Source organism: Eucalyptus grandis, chromosome 2, assembly GCF_016545825.1.
Source record: "Eucalyptus grandis isolate ANBG69807.140 chromosome 2, ASM1654582v1, whole genome shotgun sequence".
NCBI classification, from domain to species: domain Eukaryota; kingdom Viridiplantae; phylum Streptophyta; class Magnoliopsida; order Myrtales; family Myrtaceae; genus Eucalyptus; species Eucalyptus grandis.
The window spans coordinates 30,477,014-30,500,105 of record NC_052613.1 but is presented as its reverse complement, the minus strand read 5'-3'; the positions used below and the strand labels follow the sequence as shown (position 1 = coordinate 30,500,105).

General features: G+C 40.3%; 2 protein-coding genes across 2 annotated transcripts; both read left to right on the top strand.

Moving 5' to 3' along the window:
• Positions 1 to 2,167: 2,167 nt before the first annotated feature.
• Positions 2,168 to 11,197, top strand: LOC104432295 (acyl-CoA-binding domain-containing protein 4). Its single transcript, XM_010044764.3, has 18 exons — positions 2,168 to 2,468; positions 3,377 to 3,447; positions 4,263 to 4,326; positions 4,417 to 4,500; positions 5,192 to 5,386; positions 5,490 to 5,567; positions 5,830 to 5,940; positions 6,112 to 6,178; positions 7,055 to 7,116; positions 7,312 to 7,451; positions 7,823 to 7,949; positions 8,034 to 8,148; positions 8,701 to 8,789; positions 8,984 to 9,067; positions 9,143 to 9,328; positions 9,914 to 10,069; positions 10,231 to 10,290; positions 10,722 to 11,197. The coding sequence occupies exons 1-18, from the start codon at positions 2,298 to 2,300 to the stop codon at positions 10,908 to 10,910; spliced, it is 2,049 nt and encodes a 682-aa protein (XP_010043066.2). The 5' UTR covers positions 2,168 to 2,297; the 3' UTR covers positions 10,911 to 11,197.
• A 9,556-nt stretch (positions 11,198 to 20,753) lies between these two features.
• On the top strand, positions 20,754 to 22,643 carry LOC104435115 (extensin-2). Its single transcript, XM_010047925.2, has one exon. The coding sequence runs from the start codon at positions 20,754 to 20,756 to the stop codon at positions 22,641 to 22,643; it is 1,890 nt and encodes a 629-aa protein (XP_010046227.2).
• The last annotated feature ends 449 nt before the right edge of the window (positions 22,644 to 23,092 follow it).

Genomic DNA, 23,092 nt, shown 5'->3' with positions numbered 1-23,092 from the left:
AACTATAATACCGAGCTGAAAAACCAGAAGCTTTTGCCAAGCTTTAGGGGATGAATCTGAAAGCTCTGCCAATATCTATGGGGGAGAAGGAGAGAGGGAGAGAGAGGGTAATGCTAAAGTTGAAGGTGGTGAGTTGTGTATTTGAGGGGATGGGATACTGCACTTTGCGAATTGGTTTCCGGATGGATCCATGCAACAAATAGGTAGATCCCGATTCTAATTTTTTGAAATCAATCCTTAGCGGGTGATTCCCGATTCTAGGTCAGGAACCGCCCACCCGGACCATGCACACCCCTATCTTTAACTAATAATTTAAATTTTTTACATAGTTGACAATGGTCTCATAAAGTCCCACATCTTATTAGGAAATCTCGAGTTATTTCATTACTTTTAGAATACATATTTACCTCCCTAATTATATATTTTGGAACACCCAAATGGATATTGTTACACAATAAAGAAATGACACCAATCTATGGAGGATAAAAGGAATAAAAATACAAATAATCCTTGAACTTTAAGATAGTGTACAATATGGTCCCTTAACTTTTAGTACATGTTCGAGTTCTTTGCAAATTAGATAATTTTCAGCGTCATCATTTCATTAATTCAAGTTTAGGGATATTATTAATCATTTTCATATAATTCAAAAATTAGATTGAATACGTATCAAAAGTTTAGTGACTATATTGAATAAAATTGAAAATTCAAGGACAACATTACACATTAGATTAAAATTTATGAATCACATTGTATTTTAAGTAAAGTTCAAGAATCATTTGTATCATTTTTCCAAAATAAAAAGAGAAAAGATTAACAAAAAACTTAGAAAACTCTTGTAGTTTAAACTGAAAAATATAAGAAAAAAAGAACCTAATATGAACTTTGGCTTTAAGCAGATCAAGTCAAGTTGAGAGTCAATGTCAGATTATATAAAAGAAACCCAGTTATTGAGTATGAAAACCGGTGAAGAAAACGGTCTTCATACCACTTCTAGTGCTCTCGAACCATATGACTTACCCAATTGAGAAGATTGGAGATTTTGATTAATCGAAGGTATCAATTATACCATCAAAATATTTGGGTCGTTAAAAAAAAGGGGGAAGAGTTTAACTTCGTGTTCGAGTCGGGTTGCCTCCTACTCAAAAATAATTTTGAAAGTCGCGCCCTAAAACTTTGGATGGAGTATCATCTTATACCAATGAATGACATGATTCATGTATGTTCATGGAGATTAGTCGAATTAAAAAGTCGATATAAGAAAAATGTTATATATTTATGCGTATTTATTTTTTCAAAAAAACAGGGAAAAGATGCGGTTTCTCGATCCTGGGCTTTGAGTCACTTGCAAGCTCGAACTCAAAAAGTCAACTCATGGCACGCCTGGCCAAGGTCCAAGCAAAATTGCAACTCGCCATGACGCTAATAACAAAACTCGCAAAAAACCAAACTGTGTTTTAACTTCTTCTTTTTTCAGTTTTGCAATATTTGTTGTATATAATTAAATGGCTGTTCCTGTTATTGAGCAAAACGACACATTAAAAATAGAGGTTAATTGGTCGCAAATTAATTATTCGAGCTTCCTTTTTCTTTTTCCTAGGGAGCAGGAAGGAAATGTGGAAATTATTTTCACTTGGAAGTCATTCATGAATTTGTCGGTCTATTTGTCAAAAATATATTTCATCTTAATGCCTTAATAATTAAGTCATAAGTGAAACTGAGATATAAAATATCTTCTTTTTACTTTTAATTTATGCATTTCAATGTTCAATCCAAATTAAATGCCAAATGTATCAAAAATCACATTTTTTATGGGTGATTCCCATAATTTTAACGAATTAAACTAAAAATGATATTATCGTAATAATTATTGAGTCGAGTATCATTTTATCAAGAAAAAAATGATGTAAAAGTCAAAATCGGCTAAATTTATTCCACTCAGCTTATTGGCAAGCACGTCTTCCACGCCTCGAAGACAAACCTCGTACCTCTTTCAACATCCTAGCCGACAGTCGACACTAGACTTTTTTTACTTTTATTATTTTATTTTTCTTTAAAACTTCTTTATATTTTCCCCGATAATGAAAAGTAAAAAAAATAAAAAAAAAAAAAAATAAAATAAAAAGAAGGCCCCCATTTTCCAATAATAATAAGCAGTTTCGCAAAATTTCCGATTCCTCCATCGCGGACAGAGAAAGCTCTTCAGAAGCTTTCAAAATCTCTCTCGTCGAACCCCGTCGACAGAGCTCCGATCCGAGCGATCGAGAGGGAGACGAGACGCGACGCGACGCTCCTCCATGGCGGCGATGGCTCGAGCGAGCTCGGGGCTCGCGTACCCGGAGCGCTTCTACGCCGCCGCCTCCTACGCCGGCCTCGACGGATCTCCCGACGCCGCCGCCGCCGCCAAGGGCGTCACCTCCAAGTTCTCCAACGACTCCGCCCTCCTCCTCTACGGCCTCTACCAGCAGGTGCGCGCCCTCCGCGAATGCCGCTTGTTTCCGTCGCCCGGATCCGATGCGCCCCGCGCGGATTCCGGCGATTCTCTCGGGGCCCCGCCCGATGCGCGTGCTCGAATTCTGCATGGTCTCGGATTCGCGTCCCGTCTCGATCGCGGTTCCCGGATCCAATGTCGTGCGGGCGAGCCGTTTTCGAGTCCGCGGGCGTTCGTCGGGATTGAGATCGCGTCGCGGCTCTTCGCCGGTTGCTCGTTTGTGGGAGTAGAAATTCGAATTCGTGGTGATTTGGTTCTTGCGTGATTCGGTGTTCGAGTTGATCTCTGCAAATCGAGTAATGCGGCGCGTCGTTCGGTTGTCGGTTGTACTATAGAATTGAGTTGTATGTCGTGATGTGTTCTCGATCGTCTGGTTGGAACTTCTGAGCTGATGCTAATTCGAAAGCCCTTGATCCGTCTGTTATAATGGCATAATGGCTTCACTGGGAAGTGAACTGTTAGGGGGGTGGGCTGATAGGTTCATGCTTTGATTGCGCTTAGCTTGTGATGAGGCATGTGCAGTCAAGATCGATCTGTCCTGAAATCAATATCAGAGTAGTGAGGATTTGCCTGATATCGGCGGTATAGAGGCTTAAATTGGAAATAATGGTCCTTTATGTTTCCTTCATTTGTACGAGGTTGGAATTATGAAAGAGGAAGTGCCTTGTAGTTGTTGTTAAGCCTCTGGTACCTCGGGTGAGCAGAGTGGGAAATTCTGATGGTCTCTGTAATGTATTTGTCCAATTAAAAGTTGTTTTATTTACCACAAGTTTGTACTTTCTTGTACTTTCTAGATTTTTTCTTTCCTGCCAGTACATCCTGATAATACTTTGCCCAGAATTAACTTGTCAAGTTGACACCTCGTTGATTATGCATCTGATACAGGCAACCATTGGACCTTGTACTGTACCAAAACCCAGAGGGTGGAACCCTGTCGAGCAAAGTAAATGGACTAGGTTTGTATTGTGCTGCAACCCCAGCCTTCCTATCTCTTCAAAACACATACAAGCATGATCACTCCCCTTGTTGCATATGATTGTTATTGTAAAGGCAAGAGCTGTAGCATGTATTAATGCAAACTCATCTGATTCACTTTTATTTATTTATTTATTTATTTTGTTTTTGGAATTCATGACCTTAGCTTGATTGGACTTATTATTGACGTTGTGCTCATTATATGAGATACTGATCCCTCTCAATTTGATGAGTTGAATCAAGCAGCGATTAAGTTCATGTCTTGAGAGTGATATTTGTGGTTGAGTCGGATGTAGTGCGCATGTGGTAATGGATAGTGCCAGAATGTTCTTCTATCTACTTTTGCACTTTGGTTTATAATGCATTTGTGCTGGAAAGCTTCTCAAACTTGAAAGCTTGAGAGCTGTAACTGAAATTAATTAATTTGGATCTCAACTATTAAAACTCAAAACTAGTGAATCAACTTCAAGTAGCTCGGGTGAATGCTCAATTTTCCACATTTTGTGTGCGTTCATGTCATTCCTCTTTTCCTCTGTTTCAGAAAGAAAATAACTTCACTTGCTTTTCTTATTTTATCCTGTGAACTATAAGATTTCATATATGACATCGTAGTGTTGTTCAGACCCGATATTTGTTCTATATGTTTAGAACAGAATTTCACTTTCAATTTTGCGCAGAAGGATAAGGACAAGGACTACTTGTGACAATTGATAGTTCTATTGTATAAGTGATTGCAGAGTGTAGACTTAGTTTTGGTTAAACTATGATTTCTGATGAGTGCAATATGTTTATGCAGTTGGAATGGCCTAGGAAACATGGCATCTACAGAGGCAATGCGACTATTTGTGAAAATATTGGAGGTTAGTAAGTATTAGTTGTCTTTAATGTTGAATGAGTAAGGTGTTTTTTAGACTTGACAGCCAACGTTTGTTGATTTGCTGTTGTTGTAGGAGGAAGATCCTGGTTGGTACTCAAGAGCATCTAATTACGTTTCTGAACCTGTTTTGGAACCTGTTGTTAATGTGGAAACGAATGTCAGTATACTCTTCCTTTCTGAATTTCGCACTATAATATCCCGACGTAATGGTCCTTCCATGATCCACAAGCTTCTCACTTACATGTTGCATAATGTGGATGAGCAAAATTGAAGGAGTTTTACTTTAAACAGAAAGAATAGGCTGGTTTTTTGAGGATGGAGACTGTTATTAGTGATGTAGAACTCAGAAGATATAGCATCCCATACATCTTACATTTCTACCATCTTTTAACTGAAGTATCATTAATATGGGATTTGGACAACCAGATAGTTTGGCATTTGGGAGTCTATGTGACTAGATAAATGTGATGTTGCACTAGATAGGCCATGGTATTGCCACCATTATGTGTTCTTTTTTACAACTTTCAGCAGAGTATTTGAGGCATAACTTTGACCCTTCAGCATGACCGCTTGCTCTTCTACTTACATCACAGTGTCTCTCTTTTACGTAACTGCCAGCATTAAACTCTACATCATCTGACCACCTCATATGGACTGATCTTACCAACAATTAAATTTACAATCCCCACTCGAGATAGTAGGGTCAGATCCCCCGTATGTATGTATTCACTTTTCACATGACAGAGTTTATGTGGCATATGGATATGGCTAGCTTTTTTTAATTTGTTGGTTTTAAACCAATGACTCTGCATTGGCCCGTCATTTGTTTTGTTTTGTATATCTTGCAGCATACTGAAAAAGTTGACCCGGTGGTTGAGAATGGGATCTATACTACTGAGCCAAAAATTACATCCACTGAAAATGGAATCCTGAGTGAAACTCAGGATAAAGACGCCGTTTCTGATAGTCTAGGATCAGTTGCTGTCTATGATCAATGGATTGTACCTCCAACATCTGGTCAACGTCCGAAAGCACGCTATGAGGTGTTGACATCTCTCTCTCTCTCTCTCTCTCTCTGTGAGACATGGTGATGATCTCTTCTGTACAAATAAATTATAGTGAACATGATCATTATGCCATCTGCAGCATGGAGCAGCAATCGTTGAAGACAAGATGTACATATATGGTGGAAACCACAATGGACGATACCTAAATGATCTTCATGTAAGCAAATTATATGCACATATGAATAGATTCTTTCTTTTCGTTTACTGGTAACCTTAATAGTCAATTGATTGGACTAGTGGTATCCATTGATTATTAACGATACATGCTTTGCGCATCTCACAGTGTACATCCTGAATTTTTCAGTGTTACAGATTCCTTTTGTCTTATCAAGCTAACCTGCTGGTGTGAATGTAAGACCATGGATGTGTACATCCACAGCTTCCCTTACAGCTTGTTTCCTATGACACAATGAATGCAGGTTCTGGATTTGAGGAGCTGGGCTTGGTCAAGAGTAGAGGCAGGGTTCGAGGTTGATTCAGCAGAGTCGCAACCTTCCAGACCTTTAGCTCCATGTGCTGGTCATTCACTGGTAAGTGAATAGCAATATCCACTCCCAAATGGAGAATACTAAGGAAATTTTGAAGTATTTAAATGTTTTGGACCAAAAAATGTAACTCTTTTATAAATCTGGGTGGACCAAATATTTGTGGCCCTTGTAGATTCTTTTTTGATGATGACTTTTTGTTCCTTGTCCTTGTAGATACCTTGGGAAAATAAGCTTATTTCAGTTGCTGGACACACAAAAGATCCTACCGAGACCATACAAGGTACAGGCATCTAGATTTATTCACTGACAAAATTGTTAAAGAAATTCTAAAGAGTGAGAGGAAGAAGGAAATTATTGAAATTCTGATAAACTGGAACTTGTAGTGTTTTCCAGACTGCCACTATCATTCTCGTGTGAATCTCGAATGAAACATTGTGCCTATTAGAGTCTAGATTTGTATGTATCTTGTTTTATGGTCATAAAGGATAGTACCAGCCTAGCACAACTTTGAGATACATTTACTGTCCAAAAGACATTATGCGATATATTTACATCCATACACAGTTTTCTTCAGGTATCAAATTTAATTCATTTTGGTAAATTGGAAAGAAGTACATATCTCTGACTTTGTAGTATACTAGTCCCTCGGCATCGCGTGATTTGGAACACAAAATTAGGTTTTGTGGTACCGTAGCAATTTGGATCCCAAGAATCACTGTTCACAATGTTCCATTATAGCAACTAGACTCATACTTTCGAAATATGTGTTTCTTACTTTATTAGATGACATCTCAGAGCATTTCTACTTAGCATGGAATATGACCCATATGACCTAAGCATCTGCATATTAGACCATATTGTGGAGAACATGACCAAATGAACATATCTTGTTCCAACTCTATACATTCCATAGAGGCCTTCCCTACCTTATATCATGCTGGGACTGGTAATTACCGAGTTTCATTTTCCTTACATATCAGATTGATCCACACTTCTGGGTAAACCGGATATTGTCTCCTGCTCTGCATGTTTTTCTGTTAATGACCATTGGGATGATCAGTGCATGATAGTGTTTACTTTCTGACGTAATCTTGCAGTTAACTTTTCTAAGTTCTTTCTCTCTTTTTTAATAAATTACCTACTCTCTGGTTGACAGTGAGAGCATTTGATCTACAAACTAATACTTGGTCATTCTTGAAGACTTATGGGAAACCACCGGTATGAATATCCTATTTTTTATCAATGTCTCATCTCATGCGCAAAAGCATTATGCAACAAGTTATCTTTTTGGCTTATGTTTCCTCTATTGTCGAGTGACAATATGAAGGTTACTTCTGTGTCTATTTTGTTATGTTTCATGCCCTTTTGTTCCTATTGCTGGTGTTGTCTCACATCCGAAACAATCATTTTCAGGTGTCCCGGGGAGGTCAATCGGTAACTCTGGTTGGCACTAGCTTAGTGATATTTGGTGGGCAAGATGCAAAAAGATCTCTGTTGAATGATCTTCATATACTTGACCTTGAAACAATGACTTGGGATGAATTTGATGCTGCGTAAGTTGATTATTTTATTCAGCTGATTTGCTGAGAAACCTTACTCTTCAGTGTGTCTGTGGGAGCGATGAGATTTTAGCTATCATGCCTCCACAGACATTTAGATTAATTTTCCTGCTTCTCCTAGTGGGCCTCTTTGCATGTGTTGCTTATATTCTGAAGGTCATGTAAAAGGATACAGTGATTCTCTTCATGAACCAGCTTTGCTTACAAATGTACAAACTTCCTTGCAAACAATTCTTTTTTCCTGACTAGATTAGTGTAGTCATACTGATAATTTAAATATTGAAACTTCCTGGTATTCATGTAGCATTGGCTTCAGAAGCAGCTTTTAAGTTTACATAAATTTTGACTGAATATGATGGACACAGGGGTGTTCCTCCTTCTCCAAGGTCTGATCATACTGCTGCGGTACATGCAGAGCGTTATCTCCTCATTTTCGGTGGGGGTTCACACGCTACTTGTTTTAATGATCTACATGTCCTTGATCTGCAAACCGTAAGATTACTTCTTTCAGTCTAAATGGCATCTTGCTTCATGTTAGAATATATTTTCTAATGTTAAGCATTGGGGTATCACTAGATGGAATGGTCAAGACCCACCCAGCAAGGTGATATACCTACTCCAAGGGCAGGACATGCTGGTGTAACTATTGGAGAAAATTGGTTTATAGTTGGTGGTGGTGACAATAAGAGTGGTAAGGATCTGCAACACTTTTGTTGATTATGTGACTTCTGGTACTGATGTTGAAAGTAAAATAGTGCCGCAGATTTCCTTTTTCCATGAGTTGAAGGAATAGAGAATAGGCCTGATGATTGCGTTTGAGATCAGGACTTGTCGGTTCAAGATTAGGAAAATTTAGAAAGTGCTCTTCCACGGTGGACAGTGTTTGATTGAAGAGAATGAGGTGACCAATCATATCGGGCAACAATTTCATTGAAGATATGCTTATGCTTTAGGTCAGAGTGCATATGGATTGTTACATGGAAGTGTTTAGGTGACATGAGAACCTTTCAATTTTGAGAAAAGATTGATGACACACCCTCCATGAAGTGACTTGTTTGCTGCAGAAAACAGTACATTAACAAACTTTCTAGTCTAAGGACATGATTAGTAATTCTTTTTACTAAATCTGTCGCATTATAAATTATATTTGCTTGTTTAAGAGCATTCCCAATGCCAGTATTATTTGCTTTTGTATGCTTCATTCTTGTCTGGAATTTTACCTCTTTCTATAAACTTTTTGCAGGGGTATCAGAAACCATTGTTCTGAACATGTCTACATTAGTTTGGTCTGTTGTGACCACTGTTGAAGGGCGCATTCCAGTTGCTAGTGAGGTACATTTCACTTTCCTGACTTTTTTTCATCATCTGTGCGGTTACATGTTCGCTTACCGAAGACGACTAGCGTACTTTTTCTTCTGGAATTCTTGGGATATACATATTTTTAAGTTTTTAGCACTTTCTTTGACCAAAAGAAAAAGTCTTTAGCACTTCAATAATGAAATCATTGTCTGGCTCTTTGACAACAGGGTTTGAGTTTGGTTGTGAGCACCTATAATGGTGAAGATGTCATTGTATCTTTTGGAGGATATAATGGGCGTTACAACAATGAGGTCTGCCATATTTTATGTGTTTAATGTGTTTGATGTGGATTTTCCTCTTTCATTTTAACGAGATCAGTTTTTCAGGTTAATGTTCTTAAACCAAGCCACAAATCTACATTACCAGCAAAAGCAATTGAAAGTCCTTTGCCTGATAGTGTTTCTGCTGTGCACAATGCAACAAATGCTACCAGAGACTTGGAGTCAGAGGTTGAAGCGGTCCAAGATGGAAGAAGAGAATTTGTTGTGGACAATATTGAGAAAGATCCCAGGGTAATTGACGTTGACTATCTCTTTTATATGAAATTTCATCTTTATATTGCGTTTTTGTTAGTATCATATAAGCTAGCAGGAATAAGTTGTAAACTGAGCATGTGACAGCGCATCATACTAATCTATCTATTATTTTTATGTATTAGTGATGTCAATCCTATTTGATCAAATGCCTGACAAGCTCTTATACATATAGGAAATCCTTGTTATTTAAAGTGACTCGAGAAATTTGCTTTCTAAGGCATTAGAGGTTGACTTCCTTCTGATGCATTCGGATGTCCTATGTGTGCATCCTTTTGGCCCTTTGATTTCCAAGCTTGTCAAGTTGTTTAAGTTATTGATTGTACAACTGATCTGTATTCTTGATAAGTTCTTATACATGTATGATATCATTTTGATTTGAAATAATTCTGCAATAGGAATTTGTATCTTGAGATATGTAGAGGTCCACTACCTTCTGATCTATTGAGAAGTCCTACCATGTGCACTGTTTTTCCCTTGGATTTCCAAGTTTGTTGCTTTGTTCTTAAGCAATGCATTCTGCCTTTTGTATTTCTTTGTGTTACTCATTTATATTCTGGACAGAAATCAAGAAATGGGGGAACTGCAGAACATCTTTTGGCAACCCTCAAGGCGGAGAAAGAAGAATTAGAATCTTCACTCAACAAGGAGAAGTTGTTGTCTCTTCAATTAAAGCAGGAAATCTCAGAAGCTGAGACTCGCAACACCGATCTATACAAGGTATGACTTGCTTTGTATGTTTTGATCACGGCTGAGATATCACAGGCTTTGTTTACCAACTCGAACATCTCGGAGAATCTTCAGGTTTAATGTTTAAGAATGCCCTCTGCCTTGAAAATAGAAGAGCTCCAGGGCTTAACATATTTCAACTGCACATGCAGGAGCTTCAGTCCGTGCGGGGTCAACTTGCCACAGAGCAGTCGAGGTGTTTCAAACTTGAGGTGCTTGCTGGTTCTTAGAAACTCCACTTTCCTTGTTCTGCACGGGATTAGTTCTTCTTGGCTTTAGAACTAATAGTAAAGTTCTGACAGGCGATTTGATGCCTCTGCTGTACATTTATTACAATATCCGAATGCGGTTTCACCTTGCGTTGTTCATCGCAATGGTTCCCAAGAATTCCCCAACTTGTGTTAACTATGCTTCTTTATAGATATAAATTGACCCTGAATGTAGAACAGGCATTGCAGGAGAGGGGGCGTGGAATAGGATTTGGTTTTCACCTTGTAGGCTGAACTCCGCATTGACACTGACATAGGCACTTAAGCCAATCAGAGTTGTGGCTGCTGCATGAGAAATAGGCTTTTGATTTACAGTCGAAATTCATAAGGCTACTATGTTATTCACTTATGTAGCGCTCAATATGTTCTGGCAGGTCGATGTGGCAGAATTAAGGCAGAAGCTACAAATGATGGAGACATTGCAGAAGGAGCTCGAACTCCTCCAGCGACAGAAGGCCGCTTCTGAACAAGCCGCGCTAATGGCAAAGCAGAGGCAGAACTCTGGCGGAGTGTGGACTTGGATCACTGGAGCACCTCCAAGCCCAAAAGTCGATGATGTCTGAAACTTTTGTAGTCGTCCACAGCATCGACGGGTTTTACCAAAGATTTTTTTCTTCTTTTTCGCCCATTTATAACCCTGTTCTTTATATTAAGAGAATAAAAAGGCGATGCCTAAGATTTTTGCATGAATTTGTTGTAGATTTAGTTTTTTTGCTAAATTTGGGTTGAGTCGGGGCTATGTAATGTGAACAGAGAGAGAGAGAGAAATATAGCTTGTCGTTGCCTCTTTAGCTATTATTGAGTATATTAAGTTAAAAATATTATAGCTATCAGGCATCTACAGTGTCAATTACTTTTTTTTTTTTCCCTTTTTGACATTCATCTTTGTGACTTCACTATAATACAAATCTATGCTGGCATTTTTCCTTAGCATTGGATTTGGTTCTGTTTAATTGTGATTGAACTTTCTCGTATCGACCGACCGAATGTTTCTTGCCGAATGCTGATCAAGTCTCCCTCCGGGGAAGGAAAAGGTGCGCATGGTGTCGGTACATCGTCAATCTTATTCTTTGTCGAGAGGAAAGCTGGCCATTCAGGCTAGCATCGAGACGACCTGCCCGAGGTCTGTGGCGTCCAGGAGTTCCCATGCACATTCAGGAAGGATGCAGTGAGCAAATTGGAAGTTGGGGCCGGCTGTTACTTCGCCGCTAAGGCCGGGCAAGCACTTTGCTTCGTCCCAATCTTTCTTCGTTTAGAATTCGAGGCGTGGCTAAAAGGTCGCTAAGCACATGGTGTTATGGACCAGAGGTCGGTGAGTAATCGAGGTATATTAGCATAATCAATGATGCAATTGGTGTAGAATTATTCTACACAAGGAGTGAATTATACCTTGATAAACAAAGTTCGACATCTCTTTTCATGTAATATGTTGATTGATTTCCTCATTTATTATTAAATTTTCAGTAGAAATTTATCAACTAAGCCAAATTTCATTTAATCATCGAATTGATTGGAGAACATGTCAGCTAGCAATTGAAGTAGCAGCGGGTATCGATCATCAGTTGGAATTTTAGAATAAAGGAGGCTTCGGATGTCCAGCTAAAGAGCTCCCAGAAAGCAACTAATCTTCATTGGGACACCGGAATAAAGCGGGCGTGGGTTATCGGGGCGGCTTTAATCTAATAAACCATGCCAAGCATACGTTATCCGATTATAACTTTTTTCACGTAATTTATGGATTATGATTGTTTTTGCCCACTGCATTATCTGTACAATAAACCTACCAGGCTCACAAAGAGAGACATAGAATCATTCAAAACCAAAATACTACTTAACTATGACTTGAAGAAAGGAATTCAACCCTAATTTTCCTTAAGCACAACGCGGGAAGCCTTGAATCTAGAAAATTAGAGTTTTTTTTTTTTTTTTTTTTCCATTTTAAGCTAATATTTAAGAAATCAATGTCTGTGGGTGGCTTTTTAAGTTTGCCGTCAAATCGCTAGGCTCTGCTCTTTGATATTTATTTAGTTAGACATTACATGTTATGCTATGTTTTAGTAGATTTTCATTAGTTAATTGATGAGCAAACGGTTTAATAGATGACATGAAATTAGGGATAAGTGGCACTGATTTATCTATCTCTATTCAATTAAAGACTGATTTAAAAAAAAATTAAACTGGAGTTGAATTTATCATACGCGACCAAGCATTGAAAAGAGAAAAAAAGAAAAAGGAGTAATTGACTTTTTCTGGGAATTTCCAGAAGAGCACCGAAGTAAAAAGAGGGAGAGATTGCTTTTGGGTGTGACGTCATAAATAGGACGTCACGATGGCCTTTATTATTATGCGATAAGGAGAGAGAAAAGAAGAAGAAGAAGAAGCGGAATGTACGCGGATCCTCCGTCCAGCCCTCCACGCTTTCTGACCCCATCTTTTCATTTGCATCGCTCTTTTTTTTTCCCCCCCGATATTCGCTGCAAATTATTAAAAAAATCATTTATTATATTAAGTAACGACAAAATCGAATATTCTACTCACACGTCGAGATGTATTCCTCCTCGTGTTTAAAAACGCGGAAATTCACAAAATAAATACCTAATTTAATACTTGAAAAACTCCGCGGCGTGTGAAATAATTCCCATGCACTTTTGAAAGAATCCGAACCAACCTGTATTCTGATGCCATGTTAAATTTTGTGCGATCACCATCAATTGATGTGAAAGTTAAAATCTTGTATCGACAATATATATATATGATTTGATATATAATCATTGGATTGATAAAAGGAAATCAAGAAACAGGGATTTCTTTTTTGAAATAAAAGAAGAAGGGGAAGCGCCAGAATTATTATATCTCGCAAAGTGTTTGCAAAAAAGGCAGAAAAAATCAGCAAACCTCTTTTTTTTCCTTCCTTTTTTTGGGTGAAATTCGCAGAAAATAGGAAACTTCGTCCTCTACGCGTATAGATTATATTTTAGTCACTTAATACGACGCGTTGACCGCGTATATAACCCTTCAGAAAAAAGGAAACAGCGCCTACGTTTCCGCGTCCAAAGGCAAATAAATTAAATCGGCTAAATAGTTACCTCAAAAGCAATAAAATAAATAAATAAAATCCCGAAGATGCGCCGTCGTTTCTGCCTCACCGCTATAAATCTGTCTACAAATCGGTTCTTCCCACTGACGATGCCCAGCCTAATCGAATGCTTAAAAACTTCACGGAATATCGGAACAATTCCCCCGCGCCTTTGAAGCAATCCGGAACAAACTCGTATTAACTCGAATGACATAAGAAAAAAGAAAAAAAAAGATTTGATATATAATCACTGGATAGACAAAAGGAATTTCTTTCCTGAAAAAAGTGGGCAAGGAAGCGCCGGATTATATCGCAAAATTTTTGTGAAGAAGGCAGAAAAAATCAGCAAAATCTTTTTTTCTTTACTTTTTTATGAAATTCGCAGAAAATAAGAAACTATTCATATAGACTCAATCTATTCTCTAAACATTTTTCTATTTCAAAGAATAGAAAAATTAGTTAATGTTACCAAACGGATTTCTGTCATATTGCTATTTCGGAAGATAAAAAAACAAAAAAAATACAAAAACAAGATAGTTACTAGACATGCTCTTAACAAAAAGTTTCATAACAAGCATATTTGAAATTTGGGATAAATGGCAATGATATATCTATCTCTCTATTCAATTAAAGATTGATTTGGAGTTGAATTTATCATACATGACCAAGCACAGATAAGTTTAAAAAAGAGGGAAAGAAAGGAGTAATTGACTTTTTCTGGGAATTTCCAGAGGAGCACCGAAGTAAAAAGAGAGAGATTGCTTTTGGGCGTGACGTCATAAATAGCACGTCTCGATCGCCTTTTATTCTTATGCGACAAGGAGAAGAAAAAGCGGAATGTACGCGCATCCTCCATCCAGCGCCCCCACGCTTTCCGACCTCTTCTCTTTTCATTTCCATCGCTCTTTTTATTTTTCTTTTTCCCGATATACGCCGCAAATTATTAAAACATCATTGAATAGACAAAAGTAAATCACGTAACGGGAATTTCTTTTCTATAAGAAAAGGACGAGGACACGGGGGTGTTCCTCCCTCCCCAAGGTCTGATCATGCTGCTGCGGTGATGCAGAGCGTTATCTCCTCATTCCCGGTGGGATTCACACGCTACTTGTTTTAATGATCTGCATGTCCCCGATTTGCAAACTGTAAGATCACTTCTCTCTGTCTAGACGGCATCTTGCTTCATTTTAGAATATATCTCATAACGTTAGGCGGAGGGGTTTTACTAGATGGAATGGTCAAGACCCACACAGCAAGGTGATATGCCTACTCCGAGGCCTGGACATGCAGGTGTAACTATTGGAGAGAATTGGTTTATAGTTGGTGATGGTGACGACAATAAGAGTGGTAAGAATCTGCAAGACTTGTTGATTACTTAACTTTTGGTACTGACATTTCAAGTAAAATAGTGTTGCGGATTTCCTTTTTTCACGAGTCGAAGAAAAAGAGTGTTGGAAATTGTGATTCATTTTTTAAAACTATCTAGAAATTATAACTTAATCATGAAGGTAAGAACCTTCGTAGCAACATCCATGTTGAAGATTATCTAGAATTGTTGAGAATGGAGGTTGCTAGCTAACCTAGAAGATTCACAGATGCAAGCAAGCTAAAACCAAGTTGAAAAAGAAAATTCTAGAATAAGCTAGAGAAGTCTGCGTGTATGGGAAACATGTGAAGAAAGATAAAAAGAAGTCCGAGAGAGGCTGAGGCGGTGAAAAAGAGAAATGTTGAAAATAAGTCAACAGAGACTGCTTAACCATGAAGAAAGAAAGATCAAGACTACGTGGGCAACAAGACTACGTGGGCTGCAAGAAGTCAAGTTAAAGAAGTAAACTAAAGTCAACAAAAGGAGCCGCAGAGAATAGAAAATGGAGAGTAAGGAAGAAGCGATGAGAAGATTGGAAGAAAGATGAAAAGGAACGCAAAGTCTAACGAGAACTTTGATTGACCGCAACAAGCAGAAGACAAAGAAGCAAACTTAAATTTTATATTAATTTTTGTACTCTTAAGTCGGTAGAATAAAAGTTAATCATTTGGCTATGTGAGGTGAAATCTCTACCTTGTCTGAGAGGTGAACCCTCCACCGGAAAACACTCCACCGTGAGAGGTCTTAGACTTCCACCATGACCATATGGAGAGTGAGCACCAACACCTCCATCATACTAGTTTGTTTCATTTTTCATATCCCATATCCTATATCCTCAAATTATCCTAGTTTATCTCTTATTCATCCTCTATAAATTATATCATATACTTGTACACATCACCAACCAAAAACTATAATTAATACCAAAACCATGCTTCCACACACACATTCAAAATTTTTAACGAAGAGAATGGGCGTGATCCATGCGATTGAGATTAGGACTTGTCGGTTCAAGATTAGGAAAATTTCGAAAGTGCTCTTCCACGTTGGGCAATGTTGGGATGAAGAGAATTAGGTGACCAATCACATCGTACGACAGTTTCATTGAAGATACGCTCATGCTTTGGGTCAGAGTGCTTATGGAATGTTACATGGATGTCTTTAGGTGACACAAGAACCTTTCATTTTTGTGAAGCAAGGTTGATGACAGACTCTGCATGAGGTAACTCGTTTGCCGCAGAAAACAGTACATTGACAAACCTTATAGTTTAAGGACAGGAATACTAATTCTTTTTACCAATTTTGTTGCATTAGAAGTTGTAATTGCTTGTTTGAGAGTTTTTCCGATGCCGGTATTATTTGCGTCTGTATGCTTTATTCTTGCCTGAAATTTCACCTCTTTCTTTGAACTTCTTGCAGGGGTGTCAGAAACCATTGTCCTGAACATGTCTACACTAGTTTGCTCTGTTGTGACCACTGTTGAAGGGCGCGTTTCAGTTGCTAGTGAGGTACGTTTCACCCTACCGACATTTTTTCCTCGTCTGTGTGGTCATATGTATGCTTACCGAAGACGACGAGTGTACTTTTTTCTTATGGAATTCTCGGGGATATACACACTTTCAAGTTTGTAGCACTTTTTTAGCGCAAAAAACCCCCCAAAAAAAAAAAAAAGTCTTTAGCACTGCAATTATGAAATCATTGTCTGGCTCTTTGATGGCAGGGTTTGAGTTTGGTTGTAAGCTCCTATAATGGTGAAGGTCTCATCGTATCTTTTAGAGGATATAATGGGCGTTACAACAGTGAGGTTGGTTATATTTTATGTGTTTTATGTGTTTGATATGGATTTTCCTCTTTCATTCTAACGCGATTAGCTTTCCAGGTTAATGTTCATAAACCGAGCCACAAATCGACATTACCAGCAAAAGCAATCGAAAGTCCTTTGTGACTCGAGGCATTTGCTTTCTAAGGCTGAGTAGTTTGACTGCATTATGATGCATTCAGATGTCGTATACGTGCATCCTTTTGGCCCTTTGATTTCCAAGTTTGTCAAGTCGTTTAAGTTATTGATTGTTCACTTGATCTGTATTCTTGATAAATTCTTATACATGTATGATAGAAATTTGTATCTCAAGGTATGTATAGGTCCACTACCTTCTGATCCATTGAGAATTCCTACCATGTGCACTATCTTTCCCTTGGATTGCCCAGTTTGTTGCGTTTGTTTCTTAAGCAATGTATTCTGCCTTTTGTATTTCCTCGTGTATCTCATTTATGTTCTGGACAGAAATCAAGAAACGAAGGAACTGCAGAAAATCTCTTGGCAACCGTAAGGCAGAGAAATAAGAACTAGAATCTTTGCTCAACAAGGAGAAGCTGTTGTCTCTTCAATTAAAGCAAGAAATCTCAGAAGCCGGGACTCGCAACACTCACCTATACGAGGTATGACTTGTTGGAAAAATATAATTTCGAATCAATAGAGCAATCAAATCGGACTTTTAAGGCATGATATCACTTTCTTTAAGAATTTAATTACCCTATAAAGTTGCTAATGATCATAGGTATATTTTCTCCATGATACAACAAAATCTCAAATGAGATTACTAGTAGCAATTTTAGTATTTCCTCAAGGTCTCTCTAGAAAACAATTGAAAAGAAGACTGTAGTTTTGGAAAGAAGACTAAAAAATGATCTCATACTCATTAATCTAAAAAAAAACTGACATATATATCAGTCTTAAAGAACAAATGCAACTTTTTGCGAAAGGTTTAGTAAACAAATGTATCTCTTCGAAAAAAAAAAATTGTAAAATGAACAAATGTATCCGTTCGGACGAAATTGCATAATGAACAAATGCAACTCTTTGGGAAAAGTGGGAAACTGAACGAGTATAAACAAAAACAACCTTTGAACTAATAAAGATTAATAACATAACCGTATGAAATAAAATAAAAAACAAAAGGGTTAGTGCTAAGTGCATAATTATTTACGCACATGTATGGTGAGGTCTAACCCACACCTAATATTTTCTTTAAACACACTTAACTGACCCACTTTCTCTCACTTTTCCCATGTCGGATAAGGAAACACACACTTAGTTTGTTTCACAAATAAACTTCCAACATGAGTTGTGTTGTATGTTTTGATCACTGCCGAGATATCAGAGGCTTTGGGTACTATGCTTGCTTAGTTACATTTGTTTGTCTATCGGACTAGTGTAAATGTGGACTAGACTGGCTTGGTGCTAATGCCTATTACGAGTCTTTGTCTATTGCTTGAAAATGTTGTTGTGCAAGATACTGATCAAATTTGAACTTTTTTTGGATGGCTATTTGTATAACTTGCACTTCATTTATATTCATAATCCATGTGGACAATTACAAAACATCTACTAAAGCAGCTTACATAACAAAATTTATACCGACACACTTTTCAACAAGCTCATTACATCATTCATCTTCAAAATTATCAAATAACATGTTTCCTAGAGTTACTATAAAAACCAACGATGCAACCACCAACATTATCTTAATTGTTGGATTTTGTTTCTTTAACTTTGTCATGCCTTGTTTGACACATTCAATAGTGCGTTGAGGGCTCTGACTTCAGTAGCCATGAATTGACATCATCCCCCTTATGGCTCAACAAAATGATTTTTTTTTTTTTACATTGCTCTGGTTAAAATTTTTTGACACATTTCTTGTCGATTGACTAATTTCTATATCAACCCAAAAAAAAAGTGCAACTTTCCCCAATCTTGTATTTCGAGCAATCGTGATAACTTCTTCCTTGATTCTTCTTCGTCTTTGATGTTTGTAGAGGACATTTCAAGCCACAATAGCAAAGCACATAGGTATCGTTGTTGATTAGAGGAAACCGATATTATTGATTGAGACAAATTCGTTGATATCTCTATTAATTGTGATGATTGTAGCGGGACTATTATTTATTGTTAAAAAGTGATCCATTTTTGGAAAGCCCTAGAACACACTAGCCTACACATGCTTAAGAATTACGCATGCTTAACGGAGAAGGAAAAAGTCGGGGCAACAACTTGCTTCAAGTCGGCAAATGAGGACGAAAAGAAAAAGTTTTGTACTCTTTTTGTAGTTGGCGCCAACAACCCGCAGAGAAATAAGGAAGAAGGAACGAGCGGATTGGAAAAAGAAGAAAAGGAAAGCAAAGTCCAATGAGGAGGAAAAGAAGAAGAAGTCGTACTCTTTTGTAGTTGGCACCGACAATTGTCCAAGTTGGCAAAAGAAAAGTAAACAAAAGTCAACAAAAGTGGCAAAGTCCAACTTGGACTTTGACTAGCCACAACGAGCAGAAGACAGAGAAGCAAGCTGAAATTTTATATTAAATAGGAGTTGTGGATGTTTGTTCTATGATGTAGAAAACTAGAAAGTCTCCTCTTTTTATACTACCAACTATCATAATAGAAGTCTTTTTCATCGTTTATTCCCTAGCCATATTTCACATACACTTGCACACACGTGCTTCTGCAATTTCCAACATTTATGCTTTCGGAATAAGGCTTAAGACTATGATCATCCTAAACATATTTAGCAAATTATCTTGATCATAAATTTGAGGAGACTGATAACACTTTGCTAACTAAATGAGACTATTTTCTCATTGAAATTCCACTGTTGACAAATTTGCCATGATCATATTATGGCAAACTGCATTCACAGCTCACTGCTTAAGCAACTACCATTTGCCCGGTCGAAGTTCAAGGTAACTATGACACATAAGTCATTGATAGTGGCATGAAAAAAGTTTCTCCGACGTACGGTCTGGGTATATGACAAAGGCAACACCTTCGTAAAACCAATCAATCTCTTTCTTCAACAATAGAAAGATCTACTAAGTACCAATCCAGTAATCTCCAAGTGACACGAAGATCAGGGCAACGAGAAGAAATCGCCTGGGAGTGTAATCTCGACAGAGTAAATGCAATGCAGAGGAAAAACCTTCTCAGGGCGCGAGTGGCTGTATGCGAGGGCAAGAGTACTTCCCCATGACCTCAAATACCTGTTAGCATGAAGAAACAGATTGAGCTTAGATATGCTAGTATTAATGCAGCTAGCATCCTATATTTTCCCAAGTATGAAAGAGTTTAGACGTGCGAATCAAAAGATCCTGGTTTGAAGCAATTGTTTGCAGCCTCCGCTGTGATTCTCAGAATGCTATCGACGAGGATCTAGAGGAACTGTCCAGAAAATTGTTCACCCAGAGAGAAAACCATGATTATTTATTTTCTGCGGACAGAACAAGTCAATGTGTTTTTTTTTTGGTAAGTAACAAATCAATGTTGTCGACTATCAAACTTAAAAAAGAAGAGCAAGGCACAGCAAATGATAATCAATTTTCTGCAGCCAGCCACAATTCCAGCACGGTAATGAAAAAGAATCAAGTGATTAGCTTCATGGTTCTTACAGTAGTCCATGAAACCAGCATCAACCAAAATCATGAACGACAACATGAAGCACTGAGATTTCAGATAGAGAAGACGATATGGGCACTTAATAATAAAAGCATCCAGTGAGTGTCGATATCATTGAAGCAATCGACCAAATTTCTCAGACTTTTCCTGGTCTGAAGCATGCGGCGGCTGCCCCTCTTCGTATGGTCAAGGTCAGAGGCGACTAATGGGAGATTAGAAAAACCTAACGTACAGGTGTTGGGATTTTGGTTGTTATCGCGACCGGTGCATGTTCCAATGGGAAAAAAGAATTGCAGGTCGTAGTCATCGGTCACTTATTCTAATCCCCTCAAGAAATAATATATATACATAAAAAATCCTTTCGAGATCTATATATACACCCGTCTGCAAACCTCGGTCTGCACCTCTCAGATCAAATCGTCAGTTTCCATCTTGATCTTCTTCTTCACCTGTCGTGAGTTTGTTTTAGATCTTCTTCAAGGTTTTTGTTTTAGATCTTCTTCAAGGTTTCGAGCGCAGACATGGCGTGGAGCTGCCTGAGGGTGACGTCGATCTGGGCCGAGGACCTCGAGGACGCCAACTTCTTCCGCATTCTCCGCAGCATGAACCCCTACGTCATCGTCTCCCTCTGTGATGGCGTCAAGCGCCACGAGGAGAAGCAGCATAGCCCCGTCCACAAGGATGGCGGCACCGATCCCAGGTGGGAACACCCCTTCTGCTTCACCTTCGACGAGGCCGCGGCCCGCGCTGGACACCTGACACTCAAGTTCAAGATCAAGGCCGAGAAGACTGGCCGGAGCCACGGGGAGGTCGTGGTCGTCAAGGTGCCAGTGAAGCAGCTGCTCGATCAGCCCGGCGGTGACGGGATGCCGGAGGTGGCGGCCTACCGCGTGCGGTTGCCGTCCGGCGACGAGATCAAGGGCGTCCTGAAGTTTTCTTACAAGTTCGGCGACCTAAAGGCTGAGCGCCCGCCGCTGCCGATGCACTCGGCGGCGGCGTACTCTCCGCTGCAGGGTTTCCCACCCCAGGGCTACTATCCACCCCAAGGATATGCTCCCCAGCCCCAGGGACACGGTCCTTCGCCGCAGGTCTACTACCCACCCCAAGGATGTGCTCCCCAGCCCCAGGGACACGGTCCTCCACCGCAGGTCTACTCCCCACCTCAAGAATATGCTCCCTACCCACCCCAAGGATATGCTCCCCAGCCCCAGGGACACGGTCCTTCGCCGCAGGTCTACTACCCACCCCAAGAATATGCTCCCACCCCCAGGGACACAGTCCTCCACCGCAGGTCTACTCCCCACCTCAAGAATATGCTCCCTATCCATCCCAAGGATATGCTACCCAGCCCAAGGGACACGGTCCTTCGCCGCAGGTCTACTACCCACCCCAAGGATATGCTCCCTACCCACCCCAAGGATATGCTCCCCTGGGTCCTCCGCCGCAGGTTTACTACCCACCCCAAGGATATGCTCCCCACCCCCAGGCACACGGCCCTCCGCCGCAGGTCTACTCCCCACCCCAAGGATATGCTCCCCACCCCCAGGGACACGGTCCTCCGCCGCAGGTCTACTACCCACCCCAAGGATATGCTCCCCACCCCCAGGCACACGGCCCTCCGCCGCAGGTCTACTACCCACCCCAAGGATATGCTCCCCACCCCCAGGCACACGGCCCTCCGCCGCAGGTCTACTCCCACCCCAAGGATATGCTCCCCACCCCAGGGACACGGTCCTCCGCCGCAGGTCTACTACCCACCCCAAGGATATGCTCCCCACCCCCAGGCACACGGCCCTCCGCCGCAGGTCTACTCCCCACCCCAAGGATATGCTCCCCACCCCCAGGGACAAGGTCCTCCGCCGCAGGTCTATTCCCCACCCCAAGGATATGCTCCCCACCCCCAGGGACACGGTCCTCCGCCGCAGGTCTACTACCCACCCCAAGGATATGCTCCCCACCCCCAGGCACACGGCCCTCCGCCGCAGGTCTACTCCCCACCCCAAGGATATGCTCCCACCCCCAGGGACAAGGTCCTCCGCCGCAGGTCTACTCCCCACCCCAAGGATATGCTCCCCACCCCCTGGGACAAGGTCCTCCGCCGCAGGTCTATTCCCCACCCCAAGGATATGCTCCCCACCCCCATGGACACGGTCCTCCGCCGCAGGTCTACTACCCACCCCAAGGATATGCTTCTTCGCCGCAGGTCTACTACCCACCCCAAGTATATGCTCCCCACCCCCAGGGACACGGTCCTCCGTCGCAGGTTTACTACCCACCCCAAGGATATGCTCCCCACCCCCAAGGACACGGTCCTTCGCCGCAGGTCTACTACCCGCCGCAAGTCTACTACCCGCCCCAAGGATATGCTCCCCCACCCCAGGGACACGGTCCTCCGCTGGAGGGTTACCTGAATCCGCGGCGATTTCAGCAGGATGCAATGTGTGGGACACGTTGGCGGGCGTCATGGACCAGGCCGGAACCAGTGGTGGTTTCGATGTGTAAAACACAGTTTTTCATTGTTTTTCCGTCTTCCTTCCGTTGCTGTCTCCCGTAATGTTTTCATATCGAGAGCTATCGGGATGTGTTTTTCTATTCCCGTCCGTGTAAATGTGTATGAGTCTACTTCATGGACTAAAATAGCGATCTGATCTTTCAGTATTGGCTCTTTTCCTTTCGGTTGTTTGCTTTCATCAGCACGACAATGAATCGGATCATAAAGTTGGTATCTCACTAATATTATGATGCAGTTTAATGAAAAATACATCGGGGGAGAAATGGGGATCTAGGGATGTGAATGTGACTGATCTTTACATTCCCTGTTTCTCGATATGGGGATCTGAATGTGAATGTGACCGATCTT

Bases quoted from the DNA above. Each gene is read 5' to 3' on its own strand.
- LOC104432295 (XM_010044764.3), top strand. From the start codon at position 2,298: ATGGCGGCGATGGCTCGAGCGAGCTCGGGGCTCGCGTACCCGGAGCGC. The intron at 2,469-3,376 runs GTGCGCGCCCTC...CATCTGATACAG, and splicing joins TCTACGGCCTCTACCAGCAG to GCAACCATTGGACCTTGTAC. The intron at 8,149-8,700 runs GTAAGGATCTGC...AACTTTTTGCAG, and splicing joins TGGTGGTGACAATAAGAGTG to GGGTATCAGAAACCATTGTT.
- LOC104435115 (XM_010047925.2), top strand. From the start codon at position 20,754: ATGGCGTGGAGCTGCCTGAGGGTGACGTCGATCTGGGCCGAGGACCTC.